The sequence below is a fragment of the Microplitis demolitor genome, chromosome 10 (genome assembly GCF_026212275.2).
Source record: "Microplitis demolitor isolate Queensland-Clemson2020A chromosome 10, iyMicDemo2.1a, whole genome shotgun sequence".
Lineage (NCBI taxonomy): Eukaryota > Metazoa > Arthropoda > Insecta > Hymenoptera > Braconidae > Microplitis > Microplitis demolitor.
Window position 1 is genome coordinate 4,983,125 of NC_068554.1, and position 27,999 is coordinate 5,011,123.

The 27,999-nt window shown below is 28.3% G+C and overlaps 4 protein-coding genes across 4 annotated transcripts in view; 2 read left to right on the plus strand and 2 right to left on the minus strand.

The window, feature by feature from the left end:
- Positions 1-499: 499 nt before the first annotated feature.
- Positions 500-3,104, plus strand: LOC106693229 (FMRFamide-related peptides-like). Its single transcript, XM_014439844.2, has 2 exons — positions 500-566; positions 2,388-3,104. The coding sequence occupies exons 1-2, from the start codon at positions 564-566 to the stop codon at positions 2,931-2,933; spliced, it is 549 nt and encodes a 182-aa protein (XP_014295330.1). The 5' UTR covers positions 500-563; the 3' UTR covers positions 2,934-3,104.
- Positions 3,105-5,383: 2,279 nt separating this feature from the next.
- On the plus strand, positions 5,384-13,151 carry LOC103580341 (transient receptor potential protein). Its single transcript, XM_008562061.1, has 13 exons — positions 5,384-5,538; positions 5,643-5,883; positions 5,962-6,104; positions 6,570-6,771; positions 6,866-7,036; positions 7,505-7,739; positions 7,863-8,015; positions 8,934-9,079; positions 9,298-9,858; positions 10,122-10,286; positions 10,958-11,177; positions 11,247-11,684; positions 12,580-13,151. Exons 1-13 carry the CDS (start codon positions 5,384-5,386, stop codon positions 13,149-13,151), a joined length of 3,402 nt encoding a protein of 1,133 aa, XP_008560283.1.
- Positions 13,152-14,623: 1,472 nt separating this feature from the next.
- Positions 14,624-17,537, minus strand: LOC103580307 (complement factor D). The gene is made up of 3 exons (XM_008562014.2): positions 17,363-17,537; positions 16,928-17,299; positions 14,624-15,097 (listed from the first exon to the last, which is right to left on the minus strand). The coding sequence occupies exons 1-3, from the start codon at positions 17,475-17,477 to the stop codon at positions 14,694-14,696; spliced, it is 891 nt and encodes a 296-aa protein (XP_008560236.1). The 5' UTR covers positions 17,478-17,537; the 3' UTR covers positions 14,624-14,693.
- A 4,750-nt stretch (positions 17,538-22,287) lies between these two features.
- LOC103580343 (gamma-aminobutyric acid type B receptor subunit 2) overlaps positions 22,288-27,999 on the minus strand; it is a 118,573-nt gene continuing 112,861 nt past the window's right edge. The window contains exons 17-20 of the mRNA XM_014439840.2: positions 27,234-27,360; positions 25,578-26,161; positions 24,367-24,810; positions 22,288-23,121 (exon numbers count right to left, since the gene is read on the minus strand). Of these exons, the coding sequence (XP_014295326.1) occupies positions 22,460-23,121; positions 24,367-24,810; positions 25,578-26,161; positions 27,234-27,360 (1,817 nt within the window). The 3' untranslated portion in view covers positions 22,288-22,459. The remainder of the gene's footprint in view (positions 23,122-24,366; positions 24,811-25,577; positions 26,162-27,233; positions 27,361-27,999) is intronic.

The following is a 27,999-nucleotide window of genomic DNA, read 5'->3' on the forward strand; positions in this document are numbered from 1 at the left end:
CCTCTGTTATTAAAATCTAAAATTGCATCGTTAAAATCGATCATAAATATTTCCAAAATACTCATATTCGTCTGTATTTAGTATCGTCTATCAGATAAGTATAAAATGATAATAAGAACAATAAATATCTTGGCTTACCTATGATTATTATTTACTAGAGTAATAAATAATGAGTTTAAATTACGTAGGTCGTCTACGAGGTACTGGTGGTTAGTGGTAACTAAGGTGTAATTGAATCAAAATATAATGTCGGGGTATCGTGTTAAATGCGTGGAAAATAATAATTCAGACGATACTATCCTTATCATCCTAGGTACCACAATTATGATCCCAACAAGGCGGGAGCTGCGCAAACCTATCTGTATATATAAGGGTGTCATCTCTGTATCCCGGACACTCGTTACATCTCTCAGCTTCAAACGCGATCTCTTTTACAAAGTTCTCCATACAATAAAAAAATATTAAATCAACTATTTGTAAAAATTTTTTTTTGTGAAATTTTTATTATTCGAAATTAACAAATTAATTATTTATACATTTATTACAAGTGTTACATTATCATCATGGTGAGTGAATTTATATTTACATTTTTATTACTAAGTATTTTTAAATTTACGCGGGTGTTTAGAATTTTTTTTTTATTTAGTGTTTTTATTTTATTTTTTTTTTTTATTCAATTGCTTAAATTTTTTTGAAATTATTCACGAGTGAATTGTGAAATGTGCGTACGATTTTTTAAAATTAAAAATTTTTTAACTCTTGAAAATTTTTACGAATTTCAGATTTTGAATACTGAGGTTTTAAAATAAATTTGAATTTGTGTTTAAAAAAATTTAGGAGATTTAATTTATTTTTAAAGGGGTTTAAAAAAAAAATGAACGTGACCGGTTTAAATATTTAACAATTTTATTTTATGTATACTTTATTTCGTGAAACGAAATTTATTTGCGGATCGTAAACCTGCGACATTATTGCTCTAGTCTCCGTTAGCGTTAATTACGTACCGTAAGTATCATAGCATTTATTATACTCGGTTTACAGTAATAACAAAATCATAAGATACCTTATATATACCCTTGGAAAAAAAAGTAACCAAGAAAGATGATAATTTGTTGTGCAAAAAAAAATTTATCGGTTTTCATAAAAATAACTTGCGAGTATGCAATCGGATGTCGGTGTTAATTATTCATTTTTTTTTTTTTATGATTATTATTTTATATAAAAATTTAAACCATAGATCAGAAATTTTTTTCAATGCTCGTTTGTGTGATTAAAAATTTTTTTTGAAAATTATCAAACATCAGGCGTATTTTTAATTTTTTATTAAAAATAAATTTACTGATTAGTCAAATTTGCAAAAATTAATTACAGGAATCTATAGATCATTTTATTTTATATCCGACATCTAATTTTGTTAAAAAGATTTTTTTTTTTTGAATAAAATTGTATAGAAAAAAAAAAATGAGCATATGACAGCAAATTAGAAACAGTCAAAAAATACGGAGATTACTCATAAGATAGTGAAAAATTACTCAACCCCTATGACTGAGGCAAAATCTTAGAATCGTTTGTTCAACTAAATCATGAGGGATTTATCATTTTTATAGCATCAGCTTTATTTAACTACAGTATTAATCCACTATTTATTAAAACTCCATTAATTATTTTAAATGCCGGTCATTTTTTTTTAGTAGCATTTAAATTATTCAAGACAAATAAAAATTTTTTTCAGTCATTGCTATACAAAAATATATATGGCATTTATGTATCGATACATGACATCGTGAGTCATATATGTCATATATGTTTTTTTCTATACATTATCAACTTTTGGGTTCCAATTGACGGGATTTTAGACTTTCAAAATTTTTAAGTGAAAAATTCAAATTTCGTTCCAAAAAATTTCAACGCGTGTAACTTTTAAATTTGAGACAGAATCTCAAGTTAAAATTTTTTCGAATTTTTAAAAAATCCATGGTAAAATTTAGGGCTGATTTAAAACTTGAAGTTGTGGAATTTGAAGATGAGAAAATTTTTTGAACATAATTATTTAAATTTTCCCGCCTAAACTTTTAAATCAATATTTGTTGCCTCAAAATCCCAGTTTAAAAAAATTTTAGTTTAAAGCTCCAATGCCTCAAATTTATAATTTCTGTCGAAATTTTGAAATTTTTATGACTGATTTTTTTCTATACAGAAAAATTAATTAAATTTTTATAAAAATTTTCTTACACAAATTTAAATGACGCTGACGTCATAAGTTTTCTATAACAGACAGCAAAATAATGAAATATACATTTTTTTTCGTACATTGCCTATCCAAATATTTGTCAGAAATTTAATTTGTAAACAAAAAATATTAAATAAAAAATAAATTAAATTTTTAGATTGCATACGGATTAATATACGGCCTCGTGATAATTGGAAACAGCATACTGTCATCGGCAACAATACTGTCCCCCATGAAAGGGGGAGATCCCTCGTCTCTGCATCTTTACAAAACAAACTTACGGCCACTAAATGAGCTGGATTACATACTGAAGCGTAGTGCGGGGGCGGTGACCAACGTTGACGAGAGTCCAGATTCAAAAGAACGACGGAGTCAAATGGGATCATCATTTATACGATTCGGGCGTAACCATATGACCGGTACCGGAGAAAATATCGAGTACTCATTGAACGGTCTCAGTGACGTCGACTCTTCATCTCGGATTCCTCGCGGCCGTTCTGACGTCATCATACGTTTCGGTAGATCTGGCTCCGGTAAAATCGACTCAATGATCCTGCGTAACAACAAATTACTCAAAGTCATACCGATTGATATCGAACAGTTGGGTATCGTTTGCTCAGATATTTTGGCTGCTGATAATTCTTCTGCTGAACTTGCGCGCCTCTGCAATTCCTTTATGTCCAATGATGAAAAAAATGAATAATTATTTTTTATTTTTATTTTTTAATGACTTTTTTTCTTAAGTTGAACTTTATTTTACTGGAATAAGTAGAGTATTAAATGTATTATTCTGTTGTTACTTGAGGATTCATTACTCGATTAAAGCTGCTCAGCTGTTCGATATTCAAGGCTAATCGTTATATTGTTCGTTACGTAAAAGTACATCCACCCGACGGATTTGTCAACTTTTAAATTATATATTATTATATGTATATTAAATTACTGATGTATTGTTCAAAGTCACGTTTTAAATTTTTATTTTTTTAAATTATAATTTTATATTTTATTTTACAGTTCAATGATATTGATAATTTAATTAATTTAATGAAATTATAAATAATTTAAGCAGATAATTATTTTATAAAATATATTTATATTTTATAAATTATTTATATGATCCGTCTATTGATAATAAATATGTCTCGGACTCGAGGTAACTTGTATATGTATTTAAATTTAATACTTAAAGTTATAAATAAATAAATAAAATATAATGGCTGGAATAAATTGTTTTTGTAATTTTATTTTTATTTTTATTTATGACATTATTTTTTTTTTAATCTATGGGTTATTTGTAAAATTAGTGTCCACCATAAAAAATTTTTAATTTTTTTTTCCGCGGCAAAAAAAAAATTTAATAGTTTTTGTAAAACATTTTTTATTTTTTACTCAAAACAAGGAATTTAAAAAAAAAATTTTTACTTCAAAATTTGGGGAAAATTATCTAGAATCATATGGAAAATTTACGCACAAAAAAGGCCAATTATTGAAATTTTTAAATTTATGAGGGCTAAAATTTTTGCTTTAATTCAAAAATAACAATTAATAATTAATGGTGTCGAATTTTTGATATTACGGCGAAAATATTGGTCTATTAAAAAAATTTTCCATATAAAAGTTGTTCAATATTTAATTTTACAAAAAAAATGTCTCTTATAATTTTTTATTAGGACTAATAAGAAAGCCGTAATTTCAAAATAAAGATTTTCATAATTAACATAAATTTGAATCATTCATTATGAATCTTAATTTCGGAATTGCGGTGAAACTATTGGTCGTATAAAAAAATCATAAGAGACATTTGTTTTAGAAAATTTAATTTCCTACAATTTTTGTCTGAAAACTTTTTTTCTACGACCAATATTTTCGCTGTAATATCCGACATTTGAAACATTCATTTCAAAATTGTCAAAAATCTTGTCTCTATTTATGAGATTTTAGAAGCTGACAAAAAAAATTACTAAAAATATTTGAATTTGTTTTTACGGGAATTGTTTCTCTTGGGAATTTAATCTCTCCAGAGGAAAATTTACTCCGAAGAGAAATTTATTTTGATATTCAAACTTTAAATCAGCGACAGTGAATTTTAAAAAAATTCAAATTCGCCTCGAAATTACTCCGCTGGAAAAATTAACTCCTAATTGACTCCATATGCGGACTAATTTTCTTTAACTCCATAACTCTGAATCAGAGTGACAGCGGATTTAAAAAAAATTTGAATTAACTCCCAACTTTTTGGAATGCATAAAAAAATAATTGAAATCATAATTAAATAGATATAAAAATAATATCTAATTTTAGAATATTAAGTTTTATAAAAATAATAAATTCCCATGCCATCTTATGTTACATTTACAAATTTATATTTCCATTGTTGCAAAAAGAGAATATGTTTATGAGAATAAAACACCGAGTAAAATAAATGATTAAAGAGTAAAAAGCACACCTACATATACATATATTTGTCAGTAAGTCCATGTAATATTCAAACACTAATATGCTAGAAAAAAATATTAAAAAAAAAATGAAAAAGAACGAATAGAACTGAAATCTCGTCATAGTACAAAGGTAGTAATGAAGATAAATGAGAAAAGTACGAAGCTAGAATATCACTGATGTCCGTGCATTAATCCCGTGAGTTATTTTCTCATACATAAGCCCACATGTGTGCCGTTGGAGTCCACATATAAAGATTGTACATAAAGTCAATAATTATCGTCCCTAATATGATTGACAAAATTATATTAGAAAAGAGAAATTAATATATCAATACAAGAGATAAAAATAAATGAAAAAATAAAAAAAAGTAGAGCATGAAAACTTTTCGATACTCGTGGTTTATTTTGTTCTTAATCCAGTTCTTAACTCCCCCTCTTAGATTTCGCATTGTTAAGGATTCCACAAGGTATCTGGGTACGATGGTCAGTCTTGTTAAATTATTTACCGTAGAAGGTTCATATATAAATAAATAACAAATATATACATTGATATCCTTATAAATTTTTTGAAAATTTTTTAAACTTTTAATTTATATTTTTAATTATCATCGAGGGATAAAAATTAAATTCCCTTGAGTTTGTGATCAATGAAAATTTATTTTTAAAATAAAAGAGGAGATAAAAAAAAGTTCTATGAAAATAAATAAAATAAAAAATGAATCAATCGGAGTCGAGGGAAAATTTGGTTGATAATGAGGCACGACGACCTTCTATGCAATCATTGCAACCACCTACTGAGTATGTACTTGGTCAAGTTGAAAAACATTTTCTGTTAAGTGCTGAGCGAGGTGACTGTGCTACTGTTCGGAGGTATTTTTTTTTAAATTAATTGATTAATTAATTAATTCAATTTAATTTAATTGAAGTACTGTAAAATAATGATTATTCTTTTTGAAAATAAAATTCGAATCCAGGCTGCTTGAAGAGCATAAAGATCACCCGGAAATACTGAACATAAATTGCGTCGACCCGTTAAATAGATCTGCGCTGATCGCGGCGATTGAAAATGAAAATGTTGAACTGATTCATATATTATTGGAGTGGAAAATAAATGTAAAGGATGCACTTTTGCATGCCATTAAAGAGGAGTACGTCGAAGCTGTTGAAATTCTTCTTGATTATGAAGAAAAAATTCATGTTGCTGGTCAACCATACGTTCGTATTGTTTTTTTAAATGTCAATTATTACTAAGTACTGATAATTATTTATTTTTTTTTTTTTTATTGATTCTAGAGCTGGGAAGCCCTGGAAAGTGGCGACTATAATTTCACACCTGATATCACTCCATTGGTTCTAGCGGCTCATAAAAATAATTATGAAATACTTAAAATATTACTTGATCGTGGTGCAACTTTACCATGTCCTCATGATGCCAGGTTTATTATTATTATTATTATTATTATTATTATTATTATTATTATTATTATTAAAAAAAAAAAAAATTGTAAAAATTTAAATTAGAATTTAAATTGAAATAACTCATCAAGTATTGAGTTTACAAAAAAAACTAATCAACACTTTTTTGTAGGAAATTTGATTTTCTATAAATTTGATTTCATACATTTTTATCGTAGCTTTGATAAATAAGTTGTAATTTACTATTTAAAGTACTGGGTTTATAATTAAATTAAAAAAATATTTTATTAATAATCTAGTGATTTTAAAATTAAAATTTTGACTAAACTATTGAAGTTATGACAAATATGTATGAATACATTTTTATAGGAAATTAAATTGTCTATAAAAAAGTATAAGATGAGTTTATCTGTAAACTCAATAGTTTTTACAGAATTTAATGTTAAATGAACGAAAGTGTTATTTATTAAAAATTCAAATTAAAGGTGCGGTTGCGACGAGTGCGTTACGTCAAACGAGCAAGATTCACTACGTCATTCACGCTCTCGGATAAATGCTTACCGTGCATTAACATCATCCTCACTTATTGCCCTATCGTCACGAGATCCTTTACTAACTGCATTCGAATTATCCTGGGAATTGCGACGGCTAAGTCGTATGGAGCAGGAATTCAGATCTGACTACAATGTAATTATAGGAATAGAAAATAAATAACAACTGAATTATATATTAAATTTGTCAAATTAATCTGTAAAACTAAATCAATAAATTTTTAATCCAGGAACTTAAAGAACAATGTCAAGTCTTTGCGACATCGCTGCTGGATCACGCACGCACTTCACACGAACTTGAAATAATTCTTAATTATAATCCAACTGGTGACAATTGGGAGCCAGGCGAACGACAAACATTAGATAGACTAAAACTTGCTATTAAATATAAACAAAAACAGGTATTTTTTTTTTATTACAATTTTTTAATTTTTATTTAAAAGTTTTTGTGAAAAAATCAAAATTCTAGCCAAACTATTAGAGATATCACAAAAATGTATATAAACAATTTGGTAGCTGATTAAATTTTCTATAAAAAAGGTCCTATAATATTTTTACATACAACTACTTATTTCCGCGTAATTACAACTTGAAAAGAAAAAAATTAATTTCAACAAATTATTTTTCAATTTATTTCTCATTTATTATCTCTGTAACTCTGAAACTATCAGAGTTACATCAATGAAGTTGAAGACATTTTTTACAGAAAATTAAATTTCCTACAATTTTTGTTTAAAACTTTTTCTTCTAAAATCAATAGTTTTGCTGAAAATTAAGTTTTATAAATAAATGAATTTTTTCTTCTTAACATTTTTTTCGTGTTAATGACTTTTAGTTAATCAAAGATTTTTAATTAATAAATTTGACAGTTTGTAGCACATCCAAATGTTCAACAATTATTAGCAGCCATTTGGTACGACGGATTACCAGGATTCCGGCGGTTAAGTATGGTCGGACAATTAATCGAAGTTGGAAAACTCGGCAGCATGTTTCCTATATATAGTACAATATATATGGTATCGCCTACGTCAAAAATGGGATTATTTATGAAGAAACCATTCGTTAAATTTATCTGTCACTCGTCTTCTTACGCCTTCTTTCTTAGTAAGTTAGATAATGACTAACGATTATAATAAAAAATAAGTTTAATTTAATTCGAATTTCAAATAAATAATTCACACTCTATAAACTTAATACGCATTGCAATTATTAAATTATTACTTGCAGTGTTACTTGGAATGGCGTCTCAACGTGTTGAATATCTGGTAATTGAATTATTTGGAAATGCATGGATGAGAGAAATCTTAGCTGGCTGGAAGAAACATGAACGAGGTTCTATTCCGGGTTTTGTTGAATCCGGTGTAATTATTTATATTATAAGTAAGTTGGTTTATTTTTCGGAATTTTACTATTTCAGATACAGAGGAGTGAAATGTATGAGTCATTTTTTTTTAAAAAATTCGTCATCAATTTAAGAAAAATTTTTTTTTGAGGTACCACCAATTTTTTTCATTTAATTTTTTAGGTGACCCATTTTACCCCATATATTTCATTTTGCTCAAAAATTCAAACTAAAAATCAATATAAATTTTTTTTAATTTTAATAATTTTAAGGAAATTTGTCCAAATAAATTTGAAACTTTGAGCATGATGGAAATTTAATTCTAAGCCTGCGACTGGTAGTAAAAGAATAGAAAATTTATCACAGTTTGAATTCATAAGGAAATCTTTTTTTTTATCAGCTGTAATCTAAAAAATAGCCGCAAAAGATTAAAAATAATTTATAAAAAAGTCGTTGTACTGAATCTGAATATTATTTATGTGTACGTATGTCAATCTCATAAATTTTATCACCTCAATTTCACTATCAGGGTAAAAGAGAATTTATTGCTGTAAATAAAATATTCAATACTTTACTACACACTAGATTATTTTTTATCTCGCAAATACATAAGTTGTTAAAAATATTTTTACAGTCTATTTATCATAATTTCTATTGACGGCGGAAAGCTTTTTTTTTCAAACTAATAAATTTATTCAAAAAATTTTTTCCCATTGACCTCAAACTTTTACCCAAAACTCAGAAAATTTTTACAAAAAATATTGCGTTATTTTTTTAATTTATAATTTTTTTTAAATTTCCACTAGAAAAATTTTATAAAACCAAAAAATTGAGGCTTCAAATTTCAAATTTTTTCCAAAAAAAAAAAAAAAAAAAATACTTTTTCATGACAAAAATATAATCAATGAAATACTAAAAATATATATACATCAATAAATAAACTTTTTTTTTCAAAGGTCTGGTAACTGCCGAAATTCGTTCACTTTGGGCCGATGGTCTACTCGAATATATTTCCGATCTCTGGAATATCGTCGATTTTATTCAAAATACTTTCTACGTAGTCTGGATTATGATGAGGGCAACTGCATGGTTCGTCGTACAAGTGAGTATTGCTCTTGTTATCAAGTAAATAAATAAATAACCAGCCAAAAGCTGCCTACATATTTATTATTAATAAACTAAAATTTAATCAAAGTTCTTCTACGCCAACTAGAGTAATAAAGAAGTGCTTTATTTATTCTCGCTTGAATATACACCCTTGCATATATATATATGGACTGTCTGAAATTAATATTCAATACCACTTTGATATATTTTCAGAGAGAATACTGGAGTGGAGAAGATCCCTGGTATCCAAGAGATCAGTGGGATGCTTTTGATCCGATGCTATTGTCCGAGGGAGCCTTTGCCGCGGGAATGATATTCAGTTTTTTAAAATTAGTTCACATATTTAGTGTCAATCCACATTTGGGACCACTTCAAATATCATTGGGACGTATGATTATTGATATTATTAAATTTTTTTTTATTTACACCCTTGTGTTGTTCGCATTTGGTTGTGGTATGAACCAACTCCTGTGGTATTACGCGGATCTTGAAAAGGCAAAATGTTATCAACGTAATCCAGAGATACCGGATTTTGATAACGAAGAAAAGGCGTGTTCGATTTGGCGAAGATTTGCGAATCTTTTTGAAACTTCTCAGTCACTATTTTGGGCAAGTTTTGGTATGATTGATTTGATGTCATTTGATTTAACGGGAATCAAAAGTTTTACGAGATTTTGGGCATTGCTGATGTTTGGATCATACTCTGTTATCAATGTTATTGTTTTATTGAATATGCTGATTGCTATGATGTCGAACTCTTATCAAATTATTTCGGTAAATGTTGTTTTTTTTTTTTTTTTATTTATTTGATCAATTTTTGATGATCTTGAAGTTAGCAGACCATTAGAAATGCTCGGGTTTTTTTTTTCAACAAATTAATTACAAAAAAAAAAAACTAAACAGGTGCAAATTTTTTAAATATTTTTTTTTTTTATAATTTATGGTTAAAAAAAAATCAAAAAATTATTAATTGTCTGCTAACCAGGATCATTAATTTTTAATCTTGATCGAAGTTGTTTTTTTTTTTAATATTTTAGGAACGCGCGGATACTGAATGGAAATTTGCGAGAAGTCATTTATGGATGAGTTATTTTGAAGATGGAGATACTGTACCACCGCCTTTTAATATGGTTCCCACTGCTAAATCATTTAATAAAGTTATTTCTTGTGGTAAAACTGGACGTCCGACTAAATCAATTATTGTAAGAATTTTATTTTCTACAGATTGAAATTTTAAATTTTTATTACAGTCGAACTCTATTAACTCGGACTCCATTATCTCGGAACTTCTCCTCAATCTTGACCTGTTCTGTGTGTATTGAAATATCCATTATTCATGTAGATGTAAGAGCGCATGCGTGTAATTTACTTTTTAAAGGAGAAGGGGCATCCGTTAACTTGAAAATTTCAAGAAATTTTCGCTCTTTGATTGACTATTTGTCCAAATTAATTGAGTTCGAGTGTGTTATTATTATTATTGATTTTAATCAATCTAAAAAAGTGAGCTTTGAGTTGATTATTCTTGGAATTTAATCAGTAGAAAAAATTTTTTAAATTAAGAAAATGATCAACTTGAAGACGAAAATTTTGATAATCAAATTTTGACATTCACTCTTGATTATTTTCATAATTAAGTTTTTCACATAAAAAATATTATAAAGGAAAACAATAATAATAATAATAATAATAATAATAATAATAATAATAATAATAATAATAATAATAATAATAATAATAATAATAATAATAATAATAATAATAATAATAATAATAATAATAATAATAATAATAATAATAATAATAATAATAATCAATAGTATAAAAGTTTTGATAAATTATTAGAAGATAATAAATAAATAATTTACTTTTATAGAAAAAAAATCGTGAAAAAGCCCAAGAACGACATGATATAGTAATACGTATATTAGTTCGTCGTTATGTGACCGCTGAGCAAAGAAAACGTGATGATTTTGGTATAACAGAAGACGATGTAATAGAAATACGTCAAGATATTTCGACATTGAGATATGAATTAATAGACATATTGCGTCAGAATGGAATGAAAATAAATGTTGACCAAGGGGATGCCTCGAGTATGTTTAATTACAGTAGTAATTAATAAACAAACTAGACAGACAATAATGTTGTTTATTTTTTTGCAGTCTCCGGAAAGAAGGGTCGTGTGATGGAGCGTCGATTACAGAAAGACTTCCAAATAGGCATCGTTGAAGGAATAGTTAATTCAGTGATCCAGAGTGAGAAGGAACCGAAGGATGTATTCAGTCAATTAGCTCGAGCTATTGGTAAACGAGCAAGTGAGAGCAAGAAAGATTGGAACGCTGTTGTAAGGAAGAATACTATTGCACGTGATCCGATTGGCAGTAGAACAGACGCTCAGATTCGTCAAACCCGACGGAGTCTTCGTATTCATCAAAGAAATCATCCGGAATCAGATTTGGCGTCTTTGGATCCGAATCGTTTGGTTGAATACAATCCTAATTTGATGGACGTCTCACCAGCAACCCGTGTCGCTTATGCTAAATTTATAATGGGAAAAATGAACAAGAGTGAATTGAAAAAAGCTGTTTCATTTGAAGAAGGTATTTAATTTTTTTTCCTTTGTATCAAGTGTAAAGTAAATTTATAGAGATTTTTGAATTGTATAAGAGGGTAAAGTGAAAGCGGGTTAAATGCAAATCCACTGCCGGCCTGGTGCGGATCTCTGTTCACGAAAAAAAAAAAAAAATTTGATGCTGCAACAGGACAAAATCTTGTTGTAGCGACAGAATTTTCAAATTACAGTAACAGGACACATCCAAAATTTGAATTATATCCAAATTTTGAAATTTTCCTAGACTATTAAAAAAAGTTGGTACATAAAACTTGTTCCTTATCTTCCCTGATAGCCAAGTTGGCCGCAAAAGTTGGTACTTCCAAAGTTGATAGACACTTTCTGAGAAAGTTGGTAGCAAAAGTTGGAAATCCATAAGTTGACAGAAAGTTGCCTTCAATTTTCTCTGAAACCTGCTTTTGAATTGCGGCTCTTCCCTGGCTTCAACTTTCTCAGAAAGTTAGCGGTAACTTGTAGCCAAAAGTTGCAAAAGCTAGAGTTGTCGACAACTTGTTGTCAAGTTGGTCATTTCACAGAAAAAATCCTGTTGCTACAGCAGAAAAAGTCCCGTTGCTATAATAAGATTTTTTCTCGTTGCTCCCAGAGAACTGCGTCCTGTTGCAGCGCTTATTTTTTTTTGCGTGTGGATTGAATGTGGAATGAATATGGATCAACTGCGGATTGAATTTGGAACTGATTACTTTTTATACATTCAATTACTTCGAAGTAAACTTGACACAAAAGGAAAATTTTTATTTATATTATTGATATTTCTTAAGGTTTATATGAAATATTTCTTAAGGAATTTATCATTAATTTATTTTTACATGGGTATTAGTAATTGATATTAATATTGAATTTTTTTTTTGTTATTAACTTAACAGGCGACGAAACTGCGAATAAAGATGGCAAAGAAGATGATAAAAAAGTACAAAGAACAGCTTCGAAGGTAACAATAAATACTTCTGGTGGAAGTCAATCAAAACCGAGACCGCAATTATCAACTGCTGGGTCATTGAGTGATTCGTTGAGAAAGACGATGCTTAAAGCCACGGCGTCGATAACAAGTCAAGATAAAGGAGAGACTGGTGATGCGAGAATTATTCCATCTCCGATACCAGAAGAACCCGTTGAAGATGAGGAGAAGAAGAAAAAAGAAGAAGAAAAACGAAAGAAGGAAGAAGAGGAGAAAAAGAAAGAAGAGGAAAAGAAGGAGGAAGGTGAGAAGAAAATTGAAGGAGAGAAAAAAGTTGAAGGAGAGAAGAAAGTTGAGGGAGAGAAGAAAGAAGAAGAAAAAAAGAAGGAAGAAGAAAAGAAAAAAGATGATAAACCTGGACAAAGTTCAGATAATAAAACTACTGCAGATAAACCAAAAATTGAAAGACCTCCGGAAGCAGAAACAAAAGCACGAGGAAAATCGAAAGCTACGGGTAAAGTTATGGGCGGATGGATTTAATGTACGTGTATAATATGTTTTATTTTATTCAATAAATATATTTCTGACACAATTATTTAATATTTTTATTTTATTTATTGTCTATTAGTACAATCACAGAACAATGGAATAAAAACTTTACGTCTTTTTGTTGATAAATGTTTTTTATCAGAATTGTCATCATTATTTACTTTGCTCTCCTTAAAAAAATAAAAAGGAAAATTAAAGACGAGTAATAAAAAAAATTAGCCATAAAATACCTCAGAAATTTCCCCGATTTTATAGAGTTTCATTGTACGCCGGGCGTCACTCGAATGTCCAGAATTATTAAAATCACTAGTTGCATTTTTCCCAGCGAATTCTTTCATCAATTCCGCGCCCCCCGGATGCTATTGCAGTCACAGTATTAAAATAATAAAATAATTAACAAAAAAAAAAATAATATCTAAAATACCTTATTCAAATAATCCGTCACATCATAAACTGAATTTTTTATAATAATCCATGTACTTTCATTATTGTTATGCTTTGTAACTTCTTGGAGAGTATAAAAATTAACAGACATTATTTTAAATTAATCGAATAATTTTTTTGTAATCATGACAATTAACACTTACCTGCTTATTTATAAATTTATGAGCTTATCTGTCAATAAAAATTTTACTGAGATGAAGAACAGTCTGATATTTATTTTTTATTGTTTAAATAAACAGAAATAAATAATTATCGATTTATCAACTTATTTTATCTGAGAATTTTAATTGTTTATAAACAAAAATTTATCTTTAAATATTATCTAGCGTTTAATAAACTCGTTCTATAATTAATACATATATATATATATATATATATATATATATTTACTTGTGTATGTAAGTCGGAAAAATAATAAAATAAAAATACAAAATTATTTATTGTACTTTTAGATAAGATGACAATCGTGTAAAACGTGAGGTATTTAGATTAAAAAAATGATAATAAAAAAAAATAATTAATTAATTATTTATTAATAGTAATATTTATTGAATACAAAATATATTTATTGTCAAAAATAAACTTAAAAAGTAAATTTGTACAGTAATTAGTCGTTTAAGTTTTAACGTCATTATAAAAAGCATAATAATAATTGGAATTAAAATTATTGGTAATATAAATTATCAATTTAATTGGAGTAAATAAATGATTAATTATTTACTTGTTAATGATAATTGAGTATAGTAATTAATTACGAATTAAACAGAAGTAGATCTAGATCTAGAAATTATGGAATTAATCTTTTTTTTTATCGGTCAATTGAGTTTAAAAAAAAAAACATTACGGATTTTTCAGTTTTAAAAAAAATTTAGTTAATGCAGAAGTACAATTTTAGTTATTTCCGGTTAGAATTTTAAAATAGAAAATTTTTTTTTATTGAAATAGAAATAAATATTTAAAAATTATTTTAATAAATTTGATAAAATGAATTAAAATATTAATTTTTTAATAATCGCCCGTACTTCGACTTAACTAAATTTTTTTTATCAGTCTATAATTATCTAAATTTTTAATTGATTAAAATTAATGTTAATATTGTATTCCTGTAACAAAATAAATCCATTCATTGAAATAATCAACTCGTGTGTACAAACCGGGTCTCGAACTCGGACATTCGACATCGTAACCAGAACTTACGATGCCAATTTGTAAATACTGATGGTACCGGTTGCTGTCTATCACAAGTGGACTTCCACTGTCTCCTTTGCAAGCATCAACACCAGTATTAGCTGCCGTACAGACAACACTTTCTGGTAGGTCCCAATCTAGAAAACACTTCTCATGTGAAATAATTGGCAGGAAACCAAATTGAAGTGAATCGCGTCTTGTTTGTGATATTCCATCTCCACCCCAACCCAAAACCAGTGCCCGTCTTCCTGCGTATGACTTGTGTACTTCATTGCGTCCTGCTAGTCTTATTGGCTGTATTGTCGCTGTTAAAAAAAATATCAATTATTAATAACCGATGACACGGAGAGACCCATAATTTCTGGGAGAAGTTACCATAATTATGGTAACAATTCCTATCATTATGGTAACAGTTCTCATATCGCATGTGAAAAGATCATGGTAATGATTACCATACTCATAAGAATAGTATGGTAATGAGCAAATAGGAACAAATCCTATAACCACTTTGTAACAGTTACTAAATGCATGTGGGAATAATCCCTATACAATATAGTAAGTGTTGTCATTATAAATGGAGAATATTCCCATAATATGATGGTACTTGTTACCATACTGCTGTACATTCAGAAAATCAAGTAAATGTGTTTATTATGGTAAATTTTAAATTCCAATCATCTAGAATGATTGGAACGTTTTTCGATGCAAAAACAGTTAATGTTATAATTTTTTTAAATAGAATTGATAATTATTGGATGATAACTTCTGCAATAAATTTCGTAACAGTTACTATTAGGACAATAACAATTACCATCAGGATGATAATAGTTATTATAGGGATAGTAATATTTACTTTCAGGATGACAATATTTACTTCTGCAATAAATTTCGTAATAGTTACTATTAGGACAGTAAAAAATTACTATCAGGATGGTAATATTTACTTCTGCAATAAATTTCGTAACAGTTACTATCAGGATGGTAACAATTACCATCAGGATGATAACAGTTACTATTAGGATGGTAACATTTACTTCTGCAATAAATTTCGTGATAGTAACTATCAGGATGGTAACAATTATAATTTCTGATGGCAACTGTTTCCATCTGAATTATAAATATAACTATTTAGAATAATAATAATAATTAACTCTAGTTAACATACAGAATTGTAACAATTATCATAAATATGGTGAATATTACAATCGAAATGATTTATAGAATCATCTAGATAATATTTACTACTATCTGATTGATGGTAGAAATTTTTACCATAACTAGATAGTAACTCCAATTATTTAATTTTCTGAGTGAAGTAAATTACCATAATACTGTGGTAACTTTTACCATAAATTATGGTAATGATTTTTACACTGTATAAAACACCGGGGTAAATCCAGATGCTGTAGGTGTTAAAATTTTTGGTGTTAAATTTCAACACCGAAAGCGGTGTTGAAATAATACCGCCGTCGATGTAAATATTCTTTACCGCCGTTAAAAAAATTTCCCGGTGTTAAAATATTTTTCTGTGTTGAAAATATTTGACTTTGTAAATATTTTTACTTACTCAATCACTAAAATTAATTAGTGTTTTTGTTAATTAGTTAAACTATCGCTGATTGAAATAGTAGGCGTAAAATTTTATAATTTTCAAATAAATTACATAAAATATAAATAATTATTTAAATAAGTACATAGCAAAGTTAAAATTTCCTCCAGATAATATTCATTAAACTTTTATATTTTTTTATATGTAACACGTTTTTTTTCTAATTCCTATATGTGGAATTTTTTTACACCGATTTAACACCTTCTACACCGTACTATTAAATTTTCAACATCGCTCTTTTTACAGTGTATTAATTACGGGAATCATTACTATAATTTAGTAACATTTACTATGATTATAATTATTACCATAATTTTATAGGAATTATTCCAATATCATATAAGAATGAAACCCATCTAATAAGAATCGTTACCATAATTTATATTGGCGCCATTTCTTTAATATTAAAAAAAAACCTGCTACCATACGCCATGGCGACCATTCCCATAATAAGTTATACTTGTTACCGCGAATTTAATTCCATGTATCACCAAAAATAATAAATTAATCAATCAAATAAACTTACGTCCAAACGGAATGTCTTCCGGCATATAAAGTAGCGCAATGTCATTGACATTTATCTGGTAATCTGGATGAATAACAGAATCAGTAGCCAGCATTGCAACTCCAGGTCCGTCATAAGTTCGGTATCCAGAGTTTCGTCTGTCGACGTCACCGAATATCACCAAAAATTCATTTATATTTTTTACACAGTGACCAGCGGTCAGTACCCATCGTACTGATAGTATTGAACCTCCACAGACTCTGTAAGCCCAGACTTTATCCAGATAAAGTGAATGGATAGCAGCCATCCATGGAAACTGTCCATTTTTCGCTTGATTATTTCTCGCTTCTATTTTATCCGCAAGCTCGTATGGCGATCGTTCAAAATTGTCAGCTAAAAGTCGTTCATTTTTATTTAATATTCCATACTTTTTTTATTATCATAATTAATAATTACCTTTTTCCATAAGATTCAAGTCATTTCGCGTAAGAAACGTTATCGATTCAACACCACTATTTTTAATATTTAGTAAAATTAATAAAATCAAAATTATTTTTATAATCGCAGCCATATTTATATATATTTTTGCCAAACTTTGGCAACACGAACTTGGAAACGAGCGAGTACTTGGGCTTAGAAACTCAAATGTGCAACTGAAGTTTATTTCAAATTTACATTCCAGGGAATTTTATCCCTTCCTCAACATTTGGGTCTTGCGCATACCTGGGGGTAATTTATAATTTTATGTACAAGACTTAAGTACTGGGGACTCATACAATTGAGTTTGAGGTATAAATAATTTGCTGTAAGACCAAGGGTATTTAAAGACCTGGGTCTCATTCGTAAAATGATGAGGTATAAATTATTTTCTACGAACTGGGGATTAAAATTATCAACAAGGTGACGAAATAAATCTTAACGTCCTGCAACATTTTTTTTTCTGTCCCAATTTTGAATCTCTTCATGTTATTTTAGTATCGTAAATATACTTTGTTTGAGTAATAGTTTATTTTGAAATTAAAATTTTCATGGCCTTTTACTGCTGTCATTATACTACAATACTGCATTATATAAACACATAAATTTTATGTTAATCCTGATAGTAACAATTAACAGATGGTTTGGTGAGCTGACAGGGAAGACTGAACAACGAGAATAAGAGCTTAGTATTGTTTGGATGAATCTTTGTACCGAAGTCACGTAGGCACACTGTGGCTGTCAAATCCATTGGAAAATCTTATCCAGGATTCTCGCGTTGAACAATACGATGACACTGACCATAGAATACCTAAGTCACTTGTTATATAATTAATATATCAATATATCGCGTTACTAATTCCGAAGGGAATTATAATTTTGAATTTCCCGCTAAGAATATTTAAAATTTTCAAAAGAGAAGTTATTGGTCTTGGTCCGATTTTCGAAAATTGAGTTTCCATCAGATCTTAAAGTTTTGTGATGGACGTCCGCGTGTGTGGATGTAAACTTTTTTTGTCCGACGATATTTTTGGAAAAACTTAACCGATTTGAACATTTTTGGCGGCAATGAAAGAGCTCATCAAGACTTGGATCTTATTTAGATTTTGAAGTCGATCGGTTGAGTAGTTTACGGGTTATATGAAGAATCAAAATTAAATATGATTGTTTTTTGAAGTTTTTTTTTATAATTCATAAACCACATGTCCGATTTGCCGCAAAAATGTAATCAGTTTTAAGTCTTAATGAGCTCTTTCGATTACTGCCAAATCGGTTGACTTCTTCTGAGGATATCGTCAGATAAAAATTTTTTTTTACAGTGAAATGTATGTTCTTAGGGTCTTACAGTTTTTTGAGCTCGAGAACATTTTAGATTTTTTTTATTACCAATCGTTTTAGAGAACAATTTTAAAGCTAAAAGCTGCGAAAAATTTTTGAAATCTAATCTAATGCGCTGTAAAAAATTTGTGGAGCAAATGACTGTTTATTCATTTAATTCCCTTGGAGTAAAATTTACTCAGGAGAGTTTATTTTAATATTAAAATACTGAACTGGAGTGAATCTGGATTTAAATAAAATCCGTACTCACTTAAGATTTTTTATAGTATATATTTTTAGTAGAAAAATTTAATGACTTCATTTAAAATCTTTTTCTTAATTGAAGAAATCTGTCCCACGAAAAATGCTACTGATCTCCTTTGGAAAAATAAAATAAAAAAAAAATTTATTAAAGGTTTTTTTAAAAATAAATAATTAAAATGATTAACCGTATTATATATTTATATATTTAATCGCTTATTTTTCTCTCTTACGAATCATACATTTCATTTTATAAACATTTATTTCAATGTATTGCGACGTGATATCATGATAAGGATAACAATGCATAGGTACTTGTACAAAGTAAACGCAACAGTATCACAATAATTTTTTTTTAATTTTCACCTCATTTTTTATTATTATTTTTTTTTTTATTTCAATGAAATATTTTTTTTCCATTTTTTATATTTTACCGCCAATTTATTCTTAATGACAAAAAATAATTAAAAATTACAAAGAAAATGAATTAATTACTTTTTTAAATCCAAGACAGTAATTAATTAATTCACTCTATTTACATTTGTTATAAATATTATAGCCAGTGAATTTTTTAATGCTTGTAATGATCGTCATGAGAAATGAGTCCGGATTTATTAATTTTTTTTTTCTAAATTAAAAATGATTAACAATTAATGACTCGTGTACCTGAGCTAATGACGTCATGTTTACGTAAATTGGCTCGAAAATTTTGTCTCTTTAAATTTATTTATTTTTATTATTTATTATTATTATTATTATTTTTTTTTTTTTTTTAGAGTAGAAAAAAATGAATAAACGAGGAACAAGACATCGCACTTTTTAAATGTCAGTAACAATATTAAAATTTACAAAAAATTATATAAGAGAGCGGCATTAATATGACTCATTAATTAATTAATTAATTTAATTTATTTTAGTATTTATATCTATCGTTCATTTTTTTACTATTAATTTATGATTATTGATTAATGAATGTATATATATATATTTAGATATTAATTAATTAATTAATTAATTAATGAGTAATAATTGCCGAAACGATTGATCGATCGACGACCTAATTTTATTTTTAATGATTTAATTCTTTAACATTCATACAGAATCTCTTGCTAAATTTTTTTTTCTTTATATTTATTATTCATATTTTTTATCTAACTGATATATATATTTGTCTATATAAGAAAAACCGGGGTAAAATGACACACAATTTTTTACAGAAAATTTAAGTTTAAAAATGCTGTGACAATTTGTAAAAAAAAGGCGAGTTGGTCAGCCGAGATTGCGCGGCAATTTTCAAATTTTCAAAAATTTTTTTTATTTCTACTGGTTTTTTGTCTGAATTATTTCAGTGGCGACTCAAAAAATTGACTCGAGGTAAAATGGGCCACTTTATAAATAAAAAAAAAAATCGCTAGAAATTTTGAATCTGCCGGCTACTAAAATTTTTTTTTTTAAAATGGTATCTCATTTTGCCCTGTCTCTCTTATATATAAATATATATTAATCCGATATAATAATGAAAAAAAGGAATTTTTATATATATCTATATATATTTAAATAACTCAACAATGATATTAGCAAGAGATATATCGGCCGTTAATATTATTTTATTCAAGTAATAAATACATGTAAACTGACATATATATATTCATATTTATATTTAAATAAATTTGTCATACCATTTGTTAATTATTTAAATACTCGTCCACGGTAATAATAAATCAATATCTCTCATCAATAAATAAATTTACTTAATCCAACTTTTAAATAAATTTATTTTACCTTTTCTATCAATAAAATTTTCATTTATTATTATTATAATTATTTTTATTAATCGTCTTAAAACTATCAGCTACTTTACTTACCGTCGACGCAAAAAATAAATTATCTAAATAATTTACTTTTTTTACAACGGTATTTATTAGATTGTACAACACGTTTTATTATAACTATTCGATTTTTTAAGTGATTAGTGTTAAATTAATTTTTTTTTAATTAATTAATTTAATAAATAAATAAATAAATTAGTAATTAATTTTTACTGCTGACGGGTGACAAGTGGACAGATGATGAGTAGGAAGTTATGACAGTTTAAATAATTAATATTTATATATTATATATATAGGGCGTGCCATTTTCGGGCAACTTTTTTTTTCAATGCATTAATATCTTATATATTTGCAGGAATATAAAATAAGATTCCTTTTAAAAAATAAACTCTTAATATTAATATCTAGAGGTCGCTCATCGCGATTTTCTATTTCCCATTTAAATAAAGGGAAAAAAAATTTTTAAGTGGAATTTTGTAGCTCGGCAATGGCTCATACAGATAAGTTTAAGACATAATTTTGTAGGGAATTGAATGCTCTATGACATAAGTCTCTTATTATTTTTTGATAAATTCATTTGTTCAAAAGTTATTGGAGCTTGAAGTCAAATTTTTAGCAAATTTCGAGATCTTTTTACTTTTTCGTCGAAACTATCAGATTTATCACAAAATGTTATGAGACCTTTTTTATAGAAAATTTTATTCTCTACAAATTATTTCTAATAAAATATTTTCAAATTCTGCATCATTTCCTAGTTTTTTACATTTTAATGTCAAGATCTTAAAAATACTGTTCTCATCAATTTCAAAAGTTTGACATTAAAATGGATATAACTAGGAAGCGATATAGAATTTTAAAAAACTTTATCAGAAATAATTTGTAGAGAATGAAATTGTCTACAAAAAAGGCCTTATGACATTTTGTGATAAATCTGATAGTTTCGATGAAAAGTAAAAATATCTCGAAATTTACTCTAAATTTCGTTTCAAGCTTCAAAAACTTTTGAACAAATGAATTTATCAAAAAATAATAAGAGGCTTTTTTTATAGAGCATTCAATTCTCTACAAAATTATGTTCTGAACTTGTTTATATGATGAGCCATTGCCGAGGAATAAAATTCCACTAAAAACTTTTTTTTCCCGTTATTTAAATGAGAAAAAAAATTGCAATGAGCGACCTCTAAATATTAATATTAAGAGCTTTATTTTTAACAGGCATCTTATTTTGCCTCCCTGCAAATATAGAAACTGTCAGTGCGTTTAAAAAAAACCGCCCTAAAATGGCACACCCTAATATATATTATCGCAATGTCTACATTTATATTTAACATGACTAATTATATTTTTTTTTATTCATTTATTTATTAATAATAACGAACATATACATATGCATATACATATACATATACATATATATATTTTTTTTTAATTGTGAAAAATCATTGGCAACACTCGCGTATTCGTATATATATATTTATACGAATATTAAATTTATTTAAAGTTCATTTATTGTTTTAAATATATACATATATTAATATATATATATAATGCATATACTTATAATTGACGGTATTAAATCATTATATCGCAGTCACTTATGTTTTTAAAACGTGACATTAATGAGACTATTATTGAAATAATAACAATAATAATAAATATGAATAAAGCGTTAAAGATACTCAACGATGTCGCACTTAATTGATATATTAGGACAGCTTGCGATATTAGAACCATAAGCACCGGTTGAATTTTTGTGTCTTTCAGATAATAATTTTTGAAATATCGGTAGTATATCGACGTCCAGTAGTTCCCCATCGGACACGGCACTGCACATATTTGTTAGATCTGCTGTTGATCCACCGGCAATCGGAGGATTTGAAGTTTTATCGTCTCTCCCTACTGTTAATTCACTACCTCCTATTGCACTAGCACTACTTATAACCCCGGTACTTCCTATACCACCGAGTCCGTTACCATGACCACAGTGAAGGCCACCACGTCCACTACTGGGACTTAGACCGCCACCTCCACGAGGATTTGCACTTGCGAACTTACCGGCTTGTACTGTTGTCGCAACATTTGGGCTGCTCTGGACGTACTCGAGACGCGCTTGCTGCCGAAGACGTGATTCGGTGTGACGGCACTCCCGGTGTTTTCGCGACTGTGTGCGATGACGACACTCGGTTACTGCTCCTGCTGTTAGATGGTGTCCGCTTGAGGCTGTCAAGGTGCTACTGGTACCCGCGGTACTTGTTCGCGATCTTGAGCATTTTTCCCGTGACTTTTCTGATACTGATCTTTGGATTACTGCCGATGAATCCTCGGTTTTTTCTGTAATTTACAAATTTGAAGATTGTTAATTTTGAAATTTTTTATGGAGGCAAAAATTTAAATTTCATGGATTTATTTTTAAATTTAAAAGCAGTAGAAAAGAAGTTGGCAAGTAAAGAATTTAGCTCTGTTTTAAAAATTGCGGAAACTTATTTCTGGTAGTTTTTTAACTTTTAACCAACAAAAAAAATTGTTTTTTTTTTTTTTTTTTTCAAATTTGCGGTCTTCACTATCGTAGTAAGTTAAAAAATTTATTAATGAATCGGTTGACTTAAAAATTTTTTAAATAATTACTTTCAATCAAAGTTTTTTTTTTTTTCGTGACTTTTTCTATTTTTTTTTATTAAAAAAATTTATATGGTATCGTATCGAAATTAAGTAAGAGGTTCCGCATCATACTTTTTTATTTTTCATAAGAATAACACGGAAAAACCATTTTTGGCGTGTTATGATTTTTTATAACTAACTAACGATGAGTCGTACAGAAAATCTGCAGACATAGTGTTGTCGGGAATTGAGTGCTCTGAAAAAAAAGTCTCTTATCGTTTTATGATAAATTCGTCTGTTTAAAAGTTATTTGAGCTTGAACTCAAATTTGTAGTAAATTTCGAGATCTTTTTACTTTTTGACGAAACTATCAGACTTATCACAAAATGTCAGAAGATCTTTTTTGTAGACAATTTTATTCTCTACAAATTGTCTCTGATAAAATTTTTTCAAATTTTGCATAATTTTCTAGCTATTTCCATTTTAATGTCAAAAGAAATCGATCAGGACACTATTTTTTTAAGAGCTTGAGATTAAAGAGTAAATAACTAAGAAGTTATGCAAAATTTGGAAAAATTTTATCAGAGATAATTTGTAGAAAATAAAATTGTCTACAAAAAAGATTAAATGACATTTTGTGATAAGTCTGATAGTTTCGACGAAAAAATAAAAATATCTCGAAATTTACTACAAATTTGACCTCAAACTCCAATAACTTTTGAACAGATGAATTTATGAAAAATTGATAAGAGACTTTTTTTGTAGAGCATTCAATTTTCTACAAAATCATGTCTACAAATTTTTCCTGTGACACGTCGTTAACTAGTTATAAAAATATTAATATTAGAGCTATAATTTTTACATGCGTATTTTTATCTGTTTCCGAGAAAAAAAAATTGATTTTTTTAAAACACCCTCATATCTATATATTGAGTTTATATATACGTATAAAGTTAAAGATAATATAGCGTGACTAACCGGTATCAGAGTAACTGGCATTAAGCATAGCTGGTACACTCGGTGAGCTTGCATTTTTACAGTACTGTAAATTATCACGATCTCGATGATGTTTAGAAAGTACTCGTGCGGTAGTGCCGGAAATATCCGCTGAGCCATTTGAAATGTGATGAGTGTGAAGTAGACGGGCGGCACCCCCGCCGTGTTTTTCACACCGATAACCAGTGCCGCCACCCAACGCGGCTCGGCGATGCCCGCATTCGCCAATCACGTACGTGCGATCAAAACTGCTCAATGACTCGTCATTGAGCGCATCAACTTTTGATATATTTTCAGTAGATATATAACTTATTGTGTTCGCTGGTACACTAGTGCGCCGTTTTTCAAAAAGCTCATGGTGCGAGTGCGCTAGACCGTTATTTTTAACCGACGACCGACGTTTCGTCAGAGTTTGGTGATGATGGGCTGCAAGTAAATGGATTATTTATTCGCACTGCTGATTAAAGAAAAGGGGTCTGAGATACAGAATAAAAAGAGGATATTTTTGTGATTTTTTTTTCAGAGTACTTTCTTTATTAAAATTCTCAAAATTTGTGACATTATTAAGCATCATTCCAAGAATATTATGATAAATTTTCATAAAAAAATATTGAAAAATAAGCCTGTGGCAGCGGGGAGAGACGCGTCACTTTAAAAAAAAGTCTCCATGCCGTAGGCAGGATAACTCATAACTGCCTTTTCTGAAATCAAAAAACTAAAAAGATTTCTTGAGTACACAAGTTTATTTTGGATTTGAACAAAAGAATTTATTTTTTCTTCAAAAACTACTTATTTTTTAATTAAACAAAATGAGCAATTTTTTGTAAAAATCAGAATTTCAAAAATTCAAAAATGCATAGTTTGTATATTCTTCTGTTCAAATCCATCAAACTTATGTACTAAAAAAATTTTTTTGGTTTTTTGATTTTAGATGAGGCAGTCATGAGTCTGCCTACGGCATGGAAACTTTTTTTTGAGGTCACGCGTCTCTCCCCACTACCACTGGCTTATTTTTCAATATTTTTCTACAAAAATTTAGCAGAGTATTTTTGGAATGATACTTAATAATGTCACAAATTTTGAGAATTTTAATAAAGAAAGTACTCTGAAAAAAAAAAATCACAAATATATCCTCTTCTTTTGTAGTCATCCCTTTCTCCCCTTGATTATTGAATTTATAAAATTATACTCACGTGTATGTCGATGTTTTGGTACGAACTGTACCGGCGGTGGTAATATTGCTTGCTCAAGATAATTATCTTCACGTAATTCACCAAAAGATACGTTTTTAGTTGGCGGTGGTGGTGTTGGAAGCTTCGCTCGTTTTTCTACACTAGTGTCTTTGGTTTTTTTACCCGTCACGATCTCGTCACGTGACAGTTCAGTCTCCTGAGGAACCAGTGAGTCCTCAGTGAACTCGGCGACTTTTTTAATTGCTGCTGATGCTGCTGATGTTGATGTTGATGTTGACGTAGACGTTGTTACTGTTAAAGCTGGGGTTGTTTTATCCCCAACATTTGTAGTTATAATCCTGGGCTCAGGACTACGCTTAATTAATAACGGCTCAGTCTCTTGGTTTTCGGTATTATTTATATTATTTATATTATTATTATTATTATTATTATTATTATTATTATTCTTATTATTATTATTACTGATATTATTATTATTGTTTGATGATTTTTTGTAATGATTTGTCGTTGGCGAACTCGTTGCTTGAGGTAATAAAGACGTTCGCTCATTTTCGATTGTTGTTTTGCCGAAAGACGCGTGTTTTCTGGATTTTTAAATAAAAAAAAAGGATCAAACATATCTTATTTTAATTTTTTTAGTATGGTGTTTTACAAAAAAATTACACTGTACAAATAAATTATTTTTGTCTGAAAAGTTTTTAATTTGTGTTTTACCGGCATTATACTTTATAATTTTTTAAATCCTCGAAAGACAAAAATGCAATTTTTTTAAATTTACAAATAAGAATTTGATGACTCGGTTATTTTCAAAGAAAAAATAATTTTTGTACTGTGTTATTTTTTATTTTCTTAAGTTCTGGGTAAAATTAGTTATCTAATTTTTTTTTATTTTTGCACTAAAAATATTCACTGTAAAAAATCGAGAGAAAATTTGGAGTGATAACGAATTTTATTTATATCCGCATTTACTACGATTGAGTTTCAATTTTAAAATAAATTCCCTTTCGGAGCGAATTTCACTCCAAAGAGACTAAACGGATCAACAGTCGACCACTCTGCATTTACTCCAGATTTAATCTGCGTTCATATCTCGAATTTTTTACAGTGTAAAGGGGAGACTGAGAAGAAATGAGACATCAATAGATAAAGGTTTTTTTTTTTTAAAGTAAATATCAACAAATATTTCTTGTCTAAAGAAATTTTTTGTGTCATGAATTTGAAATGAGAATTTGGTTCGGAAACAAAGTAATTTTTGTCGCAAGTAATTTATGTTTTCGGCATGAAAAAAAATCTGCGCATCAGTCCGCCCTGTAGGCCAGCCTCAAAACATTCCGCTGTTTTTGAGCTTTTTGAGCAAAGGTGAATTAAATATGACCCTCTGCACAAGAAAAATGATAACAGAAATGAAGGGAAGCCATGGAGTGTGCAGCAGATCTATTTACCTCGAAAATGGGCTCAAATGCCGATTCCGCCGAAAATTTCTTGCTGTGAAATTTTTTTTCCGTGATTTCATATCGCTAAAAATTTCTTGTACCAAGAAATCGTTTTTTTTTTTTTTTGATAATTTTAATGACAAATTTTGTATCGTTTTGTGTCTCATTTCGTCTCGACCTTTCCTACCCATATGTATATATATATTTATATATAAATATGTACCTAGTAGTTGATTGATCGCTCGAAGCAATGACATTAACATATTCACTCTCCGGCTGTGACACAGTTGTTGAATTTAAACTGCATAATGACATTGAAACGTCAGTTGTTTCAGTGACCATCGATACTCCTGAAATGTGAGATGTCAATATTTAATCTATTTACTAAATATAATCAATGACTAGTATATAAGTAATTAAATTTAGGGCCGCCGATAGTAAATATACACAGCTAATTCTAAACTGTTTACTTAATAAATAAATATGTAAACATTTCCGTATCAAAATACTATTTATTTACTTATTTATGAGCAAATAAAATTACTATCGACTAAAAATGAACATCAATTTTATTGACCAGCAGTTTAATTAAATATTTATATTCAAAACTCTGAAATAGCTCGCGGGTTAATAAAAGTAAACTAATTGAATTTAAATCTAAAAGCATTCTCTAGCATTAAAAATTTTTAAAATACAATAGGTTTTAAACACAAACTGACCTTTGTGATTTTTTGTACCATGTTGCTGGACAGTGAGTTCTAGTACACAGATTGATACACAATCAATAGCAAGCAGTGAGGGAGTAATTAATATTTTTTTAAACAGGGTGGCCAGTAAGGAATAATTTCAAAATTCACTGAAATTTCCCGGTTTTCTAGTAATCTTTTTCATATTTTTCACTGATTGGGAAATTTTATTCGCGTTATTAGATATTCAACGTTTTCATTATATTTTCATTTTCAATAATTTAAGTTGATAATTAAATCATG

Coding starts and splice junctions, on each gene's coding strand:
- LOC103580341 (XM_008562061.1), top strand. CDS start 5,384: ATGAATCAATCGGAGTCGAGGGAAAATTTGGTTGATAATGAGGCACGA. Junction 7,740..7,862: donor TTCTTACGCCTTCTTTCTTA/GTAAGTTAGATA, acceptor TATTACTTGCAG/TGTTACTTGGAATGGCGTCT. Junction 11,178..11,246: donor TGACCAAGGGGATGCCTCGA/GTATGTTTAATT, acceptor ATTTTTTTGCAG/TCTCCGGAAAGAAGGGTCGT.
- LOC103580307 (XM_008562014.2), bottom strand. CDS start 17,477: ATGGCTGCGATTATAAAAATAATTTTGATTTTATTAATTTTACTAAAT. Junction 17,300..17,362: donor CTTGAATCTTATGGAAAAAG/GTAATTATTAAT, acceptor AACGACTTTTAG/CTGACAATTTTGAACGATCG. Junction 15,098..16,927: donor GGAAGACATTCCGTTTGGAC/GTAAGTTTATTT, acceptor TTTTTTTAACAG/CGACAATACAGCCAATAAGA.